General features: G+C 44.8%; 1 protein-coding gene across 1 annotated transcript; it reads right to left on the bottom strand.

Annotated features, from left to right (window-relative positions):
- Nucleotides 1-2,106: 2,106 nt before the first annotated feature.
- zfand4 (zinc finger, AN1-type domain 4) lies at nt 2,107-14,626 on the bottom strand. The gene is made up of 10 exons (XM_052079877.1): nt 14,277-14,626; nt 12,165-12,490; nt 11,796-11,871; nt 11,276-11,343; nt 11,014-11,200; nt 9,382-9,535; nt 7,391-8,530; nt 6,113-6,167; nt 4,174-4,291; nt 2,107-3,064 (listed from the first exon to the last, which is right to left on the bottom strand). The coding sequence occupies exons 2-10, from the start codon at nt 12,346-12,348 to the stop codon at nt 2,929-2,931; spliced, it is 2,118 nt and encodes a 705-aa protein (XP_051935837.1). The 5' UTR covers nt 12,349-12,490; nt 14,277-14,626; the 3' UTR covers nt 2,107-2,928.
- Between the last annotated feature and the right edge of the window lie 625 nt (nt 14,627-15,251).

The raw sequence follows: 15,251 nt of genomic DNA, 5'->3' as shown, positions 1-15,251 counted from the left end.
AATATGAAAAATAAAAAGGAGGGCATTCCTTGATGTCAACACCAGCATAATCATGTGATTGACTGCATCCTTCTTCTATTATGCTAAAAGGTTTATGGTACGAGGGTTACGTGCATGTGGTGGGACACGCGTTCCATGAAACGAATTCTTACTTAAAATATTATTTTCATGAAAACACTAATATTAACATTAGTCATGTCATTGCAATGTGTTGGTTTGCAGTTATGTCATTGATAAGAACCACTATCAACCGTCTCTCTGGGTGCCCTATTAGCCACCAGTCAGCAACAACTAGTAAGGGGCCCCATTAGGGAGAAACCTTCAGGGTTCTGGTAGAAAGCAAACAATGTCAGGAAAAGCCTATTAGAGCATCCGAATTTTATTACTCAGAGGTATTTAAAACCGTGACAGGTGTGTGCCGTCTCCCATCTAACAAGAGATTACATGGGATTGGTTCCTTAAAAAGTTCTAGCCATATACAAAGTTACAAGAGGGTGTGCAGACTTGTGCAACCGTATTATCTCAGTTTGTTTTTTTGTTTTTGCAATTGAGTTGTCCAGGTTATAGGTCACATAACTAGTGGGGAAAGTTATGAAATGATTCATCTTGGTCTCTGTTTTGAACTATATCCCAAACTGGCATTTGAACAGGGGTGTGTACAGTTATGGTCAATTGGAACATCCAGCCCCAAGTCAGTTATTAACTTATTAACCAGAGGAATGTGACAATCTCACGTCTTTGTTCATGGATGCAAAACATGTCCGTGTGTTTGGCCTGATCACGAATGCGCAGGCCTTCCACGCCATCCTTGGGGCGGGACAACGGAGCCTGTGTTCTCCCGACTGAAGTGAGTTTGCCAAATTGTCATGCGTGTTATGTGTCTTTGGAGTCAGACGGATGCATAAAATCCAGCGATTCGCGTGGGAACGCGCTGAGAGGCATGTTTTTTTTCCATCCTTTTAACAGTAGAAAACATGCATTCAGTTGATATCATTATTCAAAAAAGAACTAAATCTAATACTAAAACTAATAAGATAAGATATCCTTTATTCGTCCCACACTGGGGAAATTTACAGCCTCCAGCAGCAAGAATGTATGTAGAAAGAAAAAAGAAGAAAGAGAAAAAAAACAACAAACATCTTTCAATTAAATAAATTAATTAATAATTAAAATAAAATATAAAATATATTCTAAAATATAAAAAATACAATTAAAAAGAATTAAATAATTAATAAAACCTAAATGAAAAATTTAAAACAAACCGAACAAACCCACTTGAACAACTAATAAAAAGTGACTCAATTTGAAGTCTAAATGAACCCCCCCCCCCAAAAAAAAAACAACAACAGTTATAATAACACCTGAACTATAATAAGCCTGGCATGCAACGTCATATATGATGCTGGCGCCAGCCAGCGTACGACCATCGCAGCTTCACAAGGGTCAATTACTGTTTGTGCACAGGGTAATTATTGCAGAGCCGTAACACTGCAAACATAAACGGCAGACAGATATCTACACGTGACTCGGTCAGGTTTTGTCTGAGACAGAGCGCAAACAACCAAACACCACCACACATGCCTCATGACTCACCTGCCAAGCAGAAAAATAAACAAAACACAATTCGTTATGGGTCAAAATACTCTAATGTCTTCGTGATATCTATTTAATACATCTGGAAAAAAAAATGTCATCTTGTTGCTAAGTAACCAGCACATCGCTGGCACAAGAATGAGTCAGTATTCGTCAACAACTATCGAGGGAGTTTGGAGGCAGGTCCATGTCCAGCTTAGTTGAAAGTAATTCACCGAAGAGAAGCATTTTTTTAAATTGCATCATGACTTCCAAGTACAAGCCGACAGGGGTAAAATAAGGCCGCTATGAGAATGTTGTCATTGTTAGCTTTAATTTGAGTTCTGGCTATGTAAAGGTTTGTTCCGATGTAAATTTTGCTGCTGCTGTATTGGTTAGCAACAGAGTAAGCGAAGTTCTCATTAACAGGCATTTATTAAGAGGAAACAATGAAGGTATTGACTCCAGTGGAGTGAACTCTTAATTCAGGCGGCTGGCAAATTTGGGAACAAAATAAATTAGAGAAACAAGTGATTGTATCTGAAGGTTTGGAAAGAAACTTTATTTAAAGTCAAACCCCTTCAGATATGATGACAGCATTGGAAATTTTTGCTAACGGCTGAGCATTAAAAAAAAAAACAAGCCAAAAAAGACAAAATACAAAAGATTCTTATGGCAACCACCGTACTGCCGAAAAAGACATTGAAATACCCCCCCCCCCCGCTTTCTCAATTACACACAATTATAACTGGCATTCACACAGACACTGACTGCATATTTGAATTTAAATATTCCATGAATAAATACTTTCAACACTGATGGTCGTAGTTCATTTGTGTGGTCATCTGTATGGGCCCGTAACAAGACAAGACGTTTTAGGTGCAAGACAGAAAAAAAAAAGGAAAAAAAAAGACAACACTTCATGAGACAATAATAAAAAAAGACCCCTCAGCTGAGAATAAAAATGTAAGTATGATATTTCTAAAGTGCATCTGACCAAGACGTGCCCAATGGAACTCAATCAGCGGTTTTATTTATTTTGGGGTGGAGTGAAATGTCTGAACATGCAGCAGATAATTTTGCAGCAAACAACCTACATACGTGCACACTTCAATGGATTCATTGAACAAATAAAATATTTTCACATTGATCATCTGCTGTTTGTTGTCCACACCTTTTTTTTTTCCATAGGAGAGTTCAAGCTTGGCTGAGAGGGGGACAAACAAAACAAAAAAACGAAATAACGGTACACACGCACAAAAAAAAACAAAGCACACGTCGGTGAATAATATTCAGCCCGTCTCGGGCTGAACGTGTTCTCCTTAGTTTGACGGGAGGTTTTCTCGAAGGAGCTTTCTAGATCTTGGGCAGCTTGGGAGCGCTGACGAGCGGGTTGGCGTCCTGCAGGAAGCGCCTCCCTGTCCCCTTGTAGTCGTACGAGCACTCGTGCGTCTCTGCATAGCGGTGGGCGGCGCAGAAATTGCTGCCGCACCTGAACAACCAAATCAAAAGGCAAGATATTCTTGTCACCAAGTCGGATCTATAAATAGCAGGACTTTATTTTTAGCTCCATAACAAAAAAGTCGTGACTGGACACAGATTTAAAAAAATATATATATTTTTCAGGGCCCGACCAATTATATGGTACGAGTATTAAAAATGATGATAATTGTCTGTTTGTGCAGTTTTACGCCAATATACAGTATATATATATTTTTATATATATATATTTTTTTCTCTTCTTCTTTCTACATACATTCTTGCTGCTGGAGGCTGTAAATTTCCCCATTGTGGGACAAATAAAGGATATCTTATCTTATCTTATATTTTTATTTCTCAGGAAACAGTCAATTCCTCTCAGTTGTAAAGTTTAACAAATATGTATAATAAATCAGTCAAATTTTCTGCCTGGTTGTGGATGTTTTTGGCCAATCCTTGCTTATCAGTGCATTGGTGTAGTTGTGAGGTTGTTCCTGCTGTCACGAAGGCTTGTTTTTGCTTCCAGCTCCTGTCATCAACTGCTGTTGTTAAGCCTCGGTCTACATCTGTTACTTTGTACACTATTTTTTCCCCCTCTTGTTCTCCTTCAGGACATTCCAAATGGCTGTGGCTCCGATTGATTTTGCATGTTCTGCTAGCTTTGCAATTTTGTGTAACTACTCGCAAACATCGCTCAGGTTTTGATGGTACTTGTAAATGCCATCTTCAAAAGCAAATACTGTTTGTGTCGATACGTTCTTTTTTTTTGGACATGACAAGGATGCACAGGTTGAAATGAAAGGGCCCATCATTGAGGAAATAGCTCGAAATAAAAGCTGAAATTTGGAACCGTTGTCTCATCTTTTCCTCTCCAACCCAAAAGTATTCAGTCTATAGCAAAAAGAGTGCATAGGCCTCACTGGTCCGATGCTTTTGAAGGGAGATTCAACTATATCAACGGCGCTAACCTGTTAAATTTGCTAGCAAGACGCTTTTCCGATTTAGCGGTCGCCGTTTAAGGTTGCCGCGAGAAAGTCGGCTTGCAGCTAACGGCTGAACGTTACTCTGATGAGTATGAGAGCGGCGGAATTGGTTTTGGGGTCTGTCGGCAAGCCCTCGTACCTGCACTCGTAGCTGGTGGCCAGGCCGGTCTTCTTGCCGCAAAGGAAGCAGTGTTTGGAAGTCTTCTTCTTGGCACCCGCGGGGGTCTTGACTGGAGGTAGGTGGTACATAGGAGTTCCTTATGTAGAAAAAAAAAAAGCATACAAATAATTGAACCGCTTAACTTTAATGGCAAAGGGTGTGTTGCTGATACTGTCACACAGTAATAAATCAGTCATTTAATTAAAAGTCAATCAAAAGTCATTTAAAAGCAAAACCCTCTTTTCTATATTGACTAAAACAATTACCACTGTTTTGTTTTGGTTTTGTTGAAGGAAATTTTGACACAACACATTGCCCGAAATTGAATTGCTGTCATTTGTCCTTTCAACAGGGGTTTGAGGATTGACCCCTGAGGAACCCCACACGATGGGCATTCGATCAGATTCAAAACTTCAAAGTGTTAAAATATACTCCTCAAGCAGAGGCGTGCGATCAATAATCTGGATTGTAAAGATCGGTTGTTTGCACAGCAGCTTATTTGCGTGACTCCTCTTCGTTATTCAGTCCAAACGCAATCCTCCCGTCAAAAATTGTTCACAAAGAATTGGGGATAATGAGAAGCTCACAGTGGGATGAGCTGAAGGGGGAAAAGAAGACGTATGAAATGTTAATGGCTCATAGATTGGATTATTATAGTCTTTTGCACACCTCTGTCTGCAACAAATCAGACATTTATTGGATCAGAGCTGTGCGACACGTGCAAGCGCAGACTGGACGCGTTTGAGCGGTAGTCACTGAGGACATCTTCGATGAAAGTGCTGACAAGATGGGATGTCAAACATTGCTCATATCTTCGACAAGCACACCATGTCGACCAGTAGCGGGGCTCCATGAAAAATACTGTACGCCCACCGCTTACATATGTGCTAAATTACATGTCCGTTATGCACGCTGATCCACCATTTTAAATGAGAATATGGGTTTGAGGGCGGCCCGGTAGTCCAGTGGTTAGCACGTCGGCTTCACAGTGCAGAGGTACCGGGTTCGATTCCAGCTCCGGCCTCCCTGTGTGGAGTTTGCATGTTCTCCCCGGGCCTGCGTGGGTTTTCTCCGGGTGCTCCGGTTTCCTCCCACATTCCAAAAACATGCGTGGCAGGCTGATTGAACACTCTAAATTGTCCCTAGTTGTGAGTGTGAGTGTGAATGGTTGTTCGTCTCTGTGTGCCCTACGATTGGCTGGCAACCGGTTCAGGGTGTCCCCCGCCTACTGCCCGAAGACAGCTGGGATAGGCTCCAGCACTCCCCGTGACCCTAGTGAGGATCAAGCGGCTCGGAAGCTGAATATGGGTTTGAAAAAGTATATAACAATAAAAGAAAGTAATGAGAGGTTACCCGTTCAGTCGCATTTTCCGCAGAATTGCGAACACTTCCTGCAATATTATGTTAAGTTATCCCCACTGCTCCATACAGACATCAGTCCTCTTTTCAGCAATAACAAATTCTTTTAAACTGAAGGGAGGTCTTTGCACAATCGACGCGAAGACACCTTCAAAGAACATTATTTTTCATCTCAACAAGCGACTCTGCACAAGAAAGAGATGTTTGGTGAATTTTTCTCTCTCTCATATCTGCTTGTTCATGCAGAATGGTGGCTGCGTTTGCCTTTTCGTGCTAAAGTGCAACAGGGGCGTTGGAAATAACGGTATCCCCTCTACAGTCGCAGAATTCCACCACATATGACGACTGCAACATGATAGAGAAGTCAAGTTCTTTCCTGCAGAGGAAAAAACGCGGTCACACCCCGTGAGGGAGGAATGCAACGTATGGTAAATTTTTGACAGACGGTGTGTGGTGGGAGTGACTATGCAGTGCCTAAATACTGGCGGGGGCTTGAGAATGCAAATAAGAGGACTGTCTAGGGAAGTTAACGTATTCACACGTTAACTGTCTTTCTTACCAATTCTCCCGAATGGAGGCATGACTCCCCCGCCGGAAACCAGACATTTGTTGACCTGGGTCAAGTGAAGAACCACAATTTAGTAATAACAACAACAACAACAACAATGCAGACACATCCGTTGGTTTATCACTTCAACTTTTCACGTTATCGGGATCAACAAATTAATAAATTATACAAATAAAGCCTACCAACCGAAATGAAGCACAGTTTGCCCCCACGCCCTCCCCCACACCCCTAAACTGCAGCCTTTGCAGCTTGAAAATTGCACTGACACTTGATTCAATTTGAATATTATTATTTTGACACCCTACAAGGAACTATGCTCAAGAGATACATCTCGACTGAGAAGCTAACACTTGTATGTCGAGGAGGAACTATTTTTAGCCGGCGCCGTTACTGGAAGTTAGAGTCTTTGCCACATCACCACTTCTAGCGCATTTATTATTTCCTGCCCCTCCCCACCCCCACATCAGATCTGGGAGCCATTTATTTTTAATCTTCGTGCTGTAAAATGAGGTTGAAATAGTGACTTGGGATCATCGTTTATGGAATATTAATGGGTTAAAGTCTTAATATATGCAATTATAATGATTTGGGGAAGACGGGGTCCAGTGGTTAGCACGTCGGCTTCACAGTGCAGAGGTACCGGGTTCGATTCCAGCTCTGGCCTCCCTGTGTGGATGTTCTCCCCGGGCCTGCGTGGGTTTTCTCCGGGTGCTCCGGTTTCCTCCCACATTTCAAAAATATGCATGGCAGGCTGATTGAACACTCTAAATTTTCCCTAGGTGTGAGTGTGAGTGCGAATGGTTGTTCGTCTCTGTGTGCCCTGCGATTGGCTGGCAACCGATTCAGGGTGTCCCCCGCCTACTGCCCAAAGACAGCTGGGATAGGCTCCAGCACCCCCCGCGACCCTAGTGAGGATCAAGCGGCTTGGAAAATGAATGAATGATTTGGGGAGAGTGTTTTTCCCCCCAATGTTCTCTCGTCATTTTTTTTTTTTTAAACAAACACAAGCAATACATTATTTGATGACAATAACGCATCAAACTTATCATATGTTTGTAAATGAATGTTTTGGTCTTGTAGGTTAAGAAAATGAGCCATGAATTAAAATGACAAACAGTTTATCGCCTTCAGAGTTTCGAGTTGTGAAGTTACAAAGGCTTTGGCTTGCAGTCTTAAATAGCAATTGGAATATTGAGGGGCGGGTGGGGGCGCAATGAGATTATTTTCCAAAAATCATTACATTCTAAATAGACGGGCGTCGGCTCTTACCGTGTTCGCGGAGGCTGCCGCTCGGTGTCGCGCGGGGTCCTCCTGAGGGAGGCCCGGCAGCCTGGAACCCAGGATGCTCTGTCCCACGGGAGTGGCAGGGGGCAGGGGAAGGCCCAGCCCACCTCTTCTCGCCCCGCTTCCGTCGACGGGCCTGGCAGAGAGAGAAGCCACGAGCGGCGAGTTGCTCAGGGAGCCCAGTTGCTCTCGACAAGTTTGGTTGGCCATCTTGGCGACGCCTCTGGCTTCCCTCTTGGAGAGAAGCTCGGGCCTCTTGCCGGGCGACTCCAACTTGACGCCCCGCAGGCGCGCCGCGTGGCTGGACACCATGGACGGGAGAGGGGAAGGACTGCCCGGCTTCACCTGTGCCGCGGAATGGACTTGAAGGGGGAGTGTGGCGTCAAAGGGCTGAAAACGTGGCTGCGGGGAGGTGGGGGCCGACGGCGGGCTTAAATGGAAGGAAGCGCCGAGCTGCGTTAGATCCGCTCGGCTGGTCAGGGTGTCGCCGCCGTTCCCGAGTGTCCAAGTGCTGAGAGGGGAGGGGGCCAGCGGCAGTTGGTGCGGCGCCCCGACGTCGAAGGCGAGACAGGCTTCCTCCGATTGAGGGGACAGATCCAAACTCAGGGGGTCCGCCAGCTCGCCGAATGAAGCGGCGGCCTGCCTGCCGGCCTCCTCCAGTAAACTCACTCCGACCGCCTCGCCGACCGGCTTAAGCGGGTCGAACGCGGCTTCGGGCGCGCCCCTGGTGCACAGCGGAGGGAGCTGAGGGTACACGCAGTCCCTCATCAGTCTGGTGCCGCTGATGTCCAAACGCGAGACTTTGGGAGGGGGCCGAATCTTTGCGAAAGGCGGGCACGACTCCCACGGCTCCTCCTCCTGAAGAATGTAGCAAGGCGGCGAAGAGAAAGAGGAAGGCGCTTGTCTCGGGGCGGGCAACTGGGAAGAAGTGGAAGCGGCAGGCGGAGAAGGGTCCGGGAGTTCTTGGTCCGCTATGGGAGGCAGGTGTCCGGTGGACTGGCGAATCGGGGGGAGCGAACGCATGAGGCGCTGATGGAGACGCGTGACGGAAGGCGTCGGGTGGCCGCCGCCGCAGGGATGGAGGCCGACGGGAGGACGTGGCTTTGCCTTACTCGTTTTCTTCGGCTGTAGAATGAAGACGGTTACAACGACAATATTTTATACACTTGAATAATATTCAAAATAGGGCTGCTACTGAACATTTGTCCATCTCAGGGGGAGGCCATTTTCCCCACTTCCTGTCGACCGAAAGTGACATCATAGGGCTCTGGTATATTAAGATATTTTGTGATGTTTTCTTTAATCAATGTATATCTTCTCAGTGAAAAACTGCTTTGAGATGATTGCATGACTTGGTGACTTGCTTGCCTAAGCAATTTCAGAGATGGACTCTGGAGCCTGCTTTGACGACTTCATAGTCTGCTTTGCTTGAATTGTCAAAACTTGATTGTGATCAATGCCACTTGATTACACAACAAACAGTGTGGCGTAGGGAGGGATGAGAATGGCCACTCACCCCTCCCGATGCACACACTTTAGAGGATAAAAGGAGGGGAGCGATGCTCCTCAGCAGAGTCCGCTGTGGGTTAACGTACGAACGCCCAGCTCGTATTGAAGCTCACTCTGCTGAGGGTGTTGGCTCTCCACCCTACTGGCACACGGTAAGAGTTCTTTAGCTTCATACAACTTGTTTGAACTGTGTTAACATTTCTGTGTGGGACCAATAAAGTGCCTATTGTTGGTAGCCAGAAGTGTCTTGTCGTTATTTCTGAGTGCCTATCTCCGACGATCCTTTATTAAAACTTGATATTCATTCAAATTGAGTATCAGAAGTGTTTCAAAACAGGCTCGGATAACGAGCACGCGAATGTCACATGAGCGCATTTAGAAAACAGGTGAGGTACGATTGGCCGTGAGCCGAGCAAACGGTGATGTCATTTCCAGACGAGAATTCGAAAACACGATTTTGCTTGTACCTTCTTGTTGATGTTCATGTCTTCCATCTTGGCCTTGAGCAGTTTCATTTTACTCATGGTGATGGAGTTCTCCAGGCTCTGCGCAGCAGCGGAGCGCTCGCCGCCGCCGCTGCCGCCGTCCCCCTCAGTGCACATGTTGTACACTGAGCCGCCACTGAAAAAGCAGAAGCCCCCGTGTGTGTTGTTTTGTCAAATGCTCAAAGAGGCTCCTCGGTTTCACATCACAATTCTGTTCCGGGGACGACATTTATCACCTCTTGTCGAGTGCAAAATTTTTATGAAAAACATTTACAGGCCCTAAATATAAAACAAATGAAAATCCGTGTGGCAAGCTATAATTCAGTGTGACTGTATATTCTTAACTCATTCACTCCCAAAGACATATTTATTTTATATTTGTATTTATTTATTATATATTATATTTATTTATATTTATATTCATGCCTTTTCATACTCCATACGTTCAACCCGAAACCCAATTTTTCCAATACTTATGGTCTACAATTGGCTGGTACTGAATGAGTTTTAGTTGGACATCAAATTAGATGATTTTTTTGGTGTGACTACCCATAATAACGAGCAAAGTCACTGTACTTCCAAGACAAGAGCATGGAAAATCCTACTAGTCCCCCTCCCCCACAGCCTCCCCCCTACTCCTTTGAGGGAAACGCTATCGAACCATGCGCAGCAAAACCAGCAGACATTCAAACAGCTTCTTTCCTCTCGCCATTAACAACATTGACTCCAATCTATCGTGACTCTTTGCATTTTTGCACACCCCTGCGGAACAATATTACCACACTGATCATTGCAATTTGCGGCTCTCTGCATACTTGAACACTCGTCGTCGATCAATATTCCACAGCACCGGAGACTTGAAAGCCCTCAAGGACTTGGGAGTCTAATTGCAGACCTAAAGTTGCTGCGACTGGTCACTTAAAAATGGCGCAACGATTATCTGCACCAACCGTATTGCGTTGCACCGCTGATCACTCTGCTCGATGACTCTGCAGATTGTCGCAGAGCCACAAACAAGTGACCGTTTTTTTTTCTTCCAGTTACCATATTTTCCGCACTAAAAGGCGCACCTAAAAGCCTTCCATTTTCTTAAAAGGTCAAAAGGTCACAGCACGCTTTAAAATCCAATGCGGTTTGTGTATGGTCGTATGGTCATTTCGGTAATATTTCGACCCCAAAATGGCCCCTTGCTAGAGACATGCTGACAACGCAGAGTTTAAACTGAAGGTGATCAGTTGGGCAGTTGAAGACGGAAATAGAGCAGCGGCAAGAGAGTTCAACGTTAACGAGTCAATGTTGCTGTTGGTGAAGTGAACTGCGTCGCTGCTTTAGGTTTTACTGACATCTGCTGTTCTGTTGGCATTTCCTTGAGAGTAGCTCCATCTAATGGATGCATTGTAAATTGCGGCTTATAATGCGGTGCGTCCAATATATGACAAAAATGACAAAATAGGCCATTCATTGAAGGTGCGCCTCATTATCCAGCGCGCCTTTTAGCGTGGAAAATACGGCAACAGCTGGATTACACAAAAAAAACCCCAAAAATGCAAATAGGTGAATTTGTGAAATCGCCCAACGCGAATAAGAGGAGTTTCACCACATGTGAGCGCAGACCTGAGCGATTCAGACAGAGGCGTGAGGGAGCCATCTCCCCTGTCCACCACCCGGAAGAAGTTGAGCTGATCGCCTTCACGGTAGACCACAAACGTGACCTGTTTGTTGGCCGAGCTCTTCTCCCATCCTCCCTCCTTTGTGCCCTCCATCGAGTCCGCCACCTCTTTCACGGGATCCTCCATGGTTACTGGGAAAAGGAGAGTTTCACGCACACACACACATACACGACCCGGGTCCACCTTTTGGGTAGTCTTTTCCTTACCCCTTCTGGTGTTGATGGGACCTCCCCTCATCGCTAAGACCAACTTCAAAGTGCAGCCCTCCGCAATGCTGCAAAAACACACACATTGACTATTAATGCGGCACCAAAATTTTTGTTTAAATAAATAAAAATCTAACAGAAGCCAAGGCGCAAATGAAGTTTGGGGTAAAAAAAATGTGGAAAGCATCCGATTTATATCTAGATGCTAAGATATAAAAGATTTTTATCTTTTTATTGTTTTGCACTTTGTGTTTATAAAATGACTTCTGAATGTTTCAGAAGTCATCACGCTCTACTTAAAAAAAAAACACACACAAAAAAAACTTTCCAAAAATCAAAATCGCGTGATGCCGTGACAACGCCGACAGTTGTGTCGTGACAGGCGTACACGACACAACATGACAGGGAACCATTGTGGCTGCAGCGGGGGAACGTCTAAAGTTCGTCACTCATTAATAAGCGCGGCTGAATAACGCCTACAGTGGATTTAGTGAGAGGGCGGGCGGCTCGGAGCATTTACCCGTAATCGTGGAGACAGTGTTCATCATCCAGCTCCAGGTTGTTCCAGATGAGGTGTTGCTGGGTAACTGGGATGCCTTTATACACACACACCCACGCACACACACACACACCATGAGAGAAATTCATTCAGAGCTCCACAGCTTTTAGAGCACAAGTCACTGAAGCTGCTTCATGACTGCCCCCTTTTGACAGGTCAACGCTACTGCAAAAGAGGACCTGCTTCATCATTGTTTTGCCATTTCTGCACTGCACTTGTTTGGCTTTTATTTACTGCCCAATTATATCTTTTTATTGTTTTGCACTTTGTGTTTATAAAATGGCATTATTTTTAAATGCAATTTCCTCATGAACCTTTTTTTTCCCGTACCTTCAAGCTTTTGGATCTTGGCCTTCACTGAGATGATGGCCTCAAAAGGCAACACGCGTAGCTCGAAACACGTCCCGGTCAGGGTCTCGATGAACAGCTCCATGGGGTCGTACAGAGGAAGCTTGTGGTGAAAAGCTCCCACGCGGTTGCCGTTAAAGAAGGGAGGCTCCTTCCTGTCGGTCATCTCGGCCGGGCAGGGAGGGAAGGAGGGCGTGGGGGCTTTAGGATGGTAGCCAAAGTGGAGGTGTGCACAAAGCTGAGGGAGAGAGGGGCAGGTTGCGCTTCCTGGACGGCGGACCGTCACTCATTATGTGGGATGACCACAACTGTGAAGAACAAAATAAAAAAAAAACATATCAGATCGAAAGGTCGGGTGTCATTTCAATAAGCGGTCGGACGCGAGATGCGTTTCCTCCCGTAGTGGCCAAGAAGATTTATTTACCGACACTAGAGTTTGGCTGCGGGTCAAATTTTAAATTTTAAGTTAAGTTTCTTTCACTACATACAGCCACGCCTCGAAAGAAAGGGAAATGTTTCATTTTAAATCACGCCTCAATCCTATTCTTTGTATTTTGTTCGATGTTTGTATAGAATGAATGAGCGCGTGTTAAAATATTGCACTAACAGATACATTAGCCAACTTGTTTTAATACTGGCCACTTCACAATTGTAATGTTACTTTTAACACTCACTGTAGAGTTAACGAAGGATCTCGTATGCTGAGTTTGATTTGAATGGAAATTCCACTTTCACCTCTAGGGGAACATTTACAACAAGTGAAAAAGCTGCTGTGGAAAAACAAAAAAGGTGCATCTCAGTGCAAGTCCGAGTGTACAATGGCCTCATGAAATTTTCAAAGACACATGCGAGGCTTTGGCCAGAAGTCAGAGGTTGGTCATCTTAGTGGTGCCTGACTACGCTTGGCACAATTCGAGAATTGATATGCCCACTCACATCATGTTGAGCATTTTTTGGATTGAGATGGTACAGGATTTCCCCAAAACACTGACTTTTGATTGACATGGGGCATTGAGACAAGTTGAGAAACAAGTGAACCGACTCGTCACGCACCAGTCACTCTCACCCTCACTTTCGCACAACGCAGAGACCCTAAACTTTGATGTCAAGACATTTTACTGATTGGGGGGGGGGGTGTTGTTCATTCATTTCAATCGGAGGGATGATTTGAGATACCTGTGTTTTGAGTTACACTTTGGTCATGGAATGAATTCATCTTGTATGTCAAGGCATGCCTTCTCTAATTGATTTTCGTTTGTGTGTGGGGCTGTAACAGATCAATAGCATGTTAATTTCATTGGTGAGGGATGATTTGAGGTACCTTGAAGTTACGAGTTTGGTCATGGATTGTAAAGGCACCACTTTTCTCATTGAAAACCAAATTTTCTTGTGGGGCTGAAACGGATTAATAGCATGTCAAGTTATTTCACTAGGTAGGGATGATCTGACATATACCCGTGTTTTGAGTTACAAATTTGGTCAAGGAATAAATTCATCATCAAGGCAACCCCTTTTTAATGTATTTTTAGCTAACCTAAGATGGAGGCAAAATATCACAAACAGCTCAGTATGATGCAGTGGAGAAAGCACAATAAAAAAAACTCATTGCTTATTAACACTGTCTGTCAGCATCGATCAAACGCTCAATGGTGTGTGGCCTGTGAATGCAACACACAAACCTGCAACATGCCATTACCTTTGTGGCATCATCACCCTTGTGGGGGTTGGGGTGCAACTGGACAGGTGTACCTAATGTTATGACCACCCGGTGCACAATAGCCGATTACAAGATCTTAAAACGAAAGAAAGAAAGAAAGAAAGCGGTACTCAATGGAAAATTATGGGATGTCTTGCTTTCTCTGTGGGCTGCCCACATCAACGAGGCCTTTACGAGGATGTTTGAGATGAGGCGCTTACAAGCTACGCTGACAGAAAAGGTAGCAAAAGTCAAGCATAGCGTTAAAACAGCGACATGGGATGTTCATTGAAGCGACAGTGTTCAATGGCAATCAAGCGTCTTTTGAGACAACGGTGACGTAGTCGGTATTTTAACATTCGCTTTTAAAAAAGGAGAGAGGTGAAAGTGTTGCTTACCGTGAACAGCAAGGCGGAGAGCTACGGTCTAGCGGACGCTGCTGTCCTTAGCCGACGTTGCCATGTTAGCCAACAACTCAAACAATGGCTACCGCTCCACACATTAGGCGAGCTCGTTAGCCGTCGAGCTAGGCTACGCCCGTGGGCACCGTCCTCGATCCCCGTGTGCCGGTGTTGCTGTCGTGGGCGGCGTTACGTTCGCGAAAACAGAGCATTGCATCACGTCCAACGCCACAAACGGAATGACCCCGGGTCACGTCTGCGGTCGGTCGCCGTGTTCGCGACGCCGTCGTACCTGTCACGCACGCCGGGGGAGGGCGAAGCGGCACCCCCGTGGCTGAGTTTGAGTGACGCCATGAGGTAACCAATTGTAGCGAGGAGGAGTGGTTATGGGGGGCTTTGTTTGATTGACATTATAATCTAACCAGTTGTTGTCTTGAAAAGGCAAATAAAGGCGGGCCATAGATTTGATTGACATTAAGTTTACCAATGATTTTGAGTGTTTATACGAAGGTGGGGTTCGGACGGGTCTCATATTTGATTGACAACACGATGTTGCAAAGTGTCGCTCGTTGATTGCAAAAGAGCTTCTAAATGTTTGTCCTTTGTGTTTAATCTAACACTGTTAATTGGAAGAATTTCAAAATTCCTTAACTCTTATTAAGTATTAAGTATTTCGATGTTGCAATAGTTTGTGCTAAATGTTCATTGTAACTCCTTTATGACTCGTTTCTTGTTTTTATGCTGATAATTTTATAGTTTCTACATTTGGTTTTCTAGCTCCTTTTTTGTAAATGTTTATCATTCAAAGCTGTCGTGTTATCAAGTGAGGCACACGTGAGTCCAGCTTTCGTGTTAACGTGGATAACTTTTATTTAGCTTTCCCGAAGCGCGTTCCTCTCTCGCCACTCTCGTTCCCTGCTCTCGACGGACCCCATCGCGTAGTCGCCCCGCGACTCTATCGTCATGCTGTAC

The sequence above is a fragment of the Hippocampus zosterae genome, chromosome 11, assembly GCF_025434085.1.
Source record: "Hippocampus zosterae strain Florida chromosome 11, ASM2543408v3, whole genome shotgun sequence".
Classification (NCBI taxonomy): domain Eukaryota; kingdom Metazoa; phylum Chordata; class Actinopteri; order Syngnathiformes; family Syngnathidae; genus Hippocampus; species Hippocampus zosterae.
This window is presented reverse-complemented; position numbering and strand designations above follow the sequence as displayed.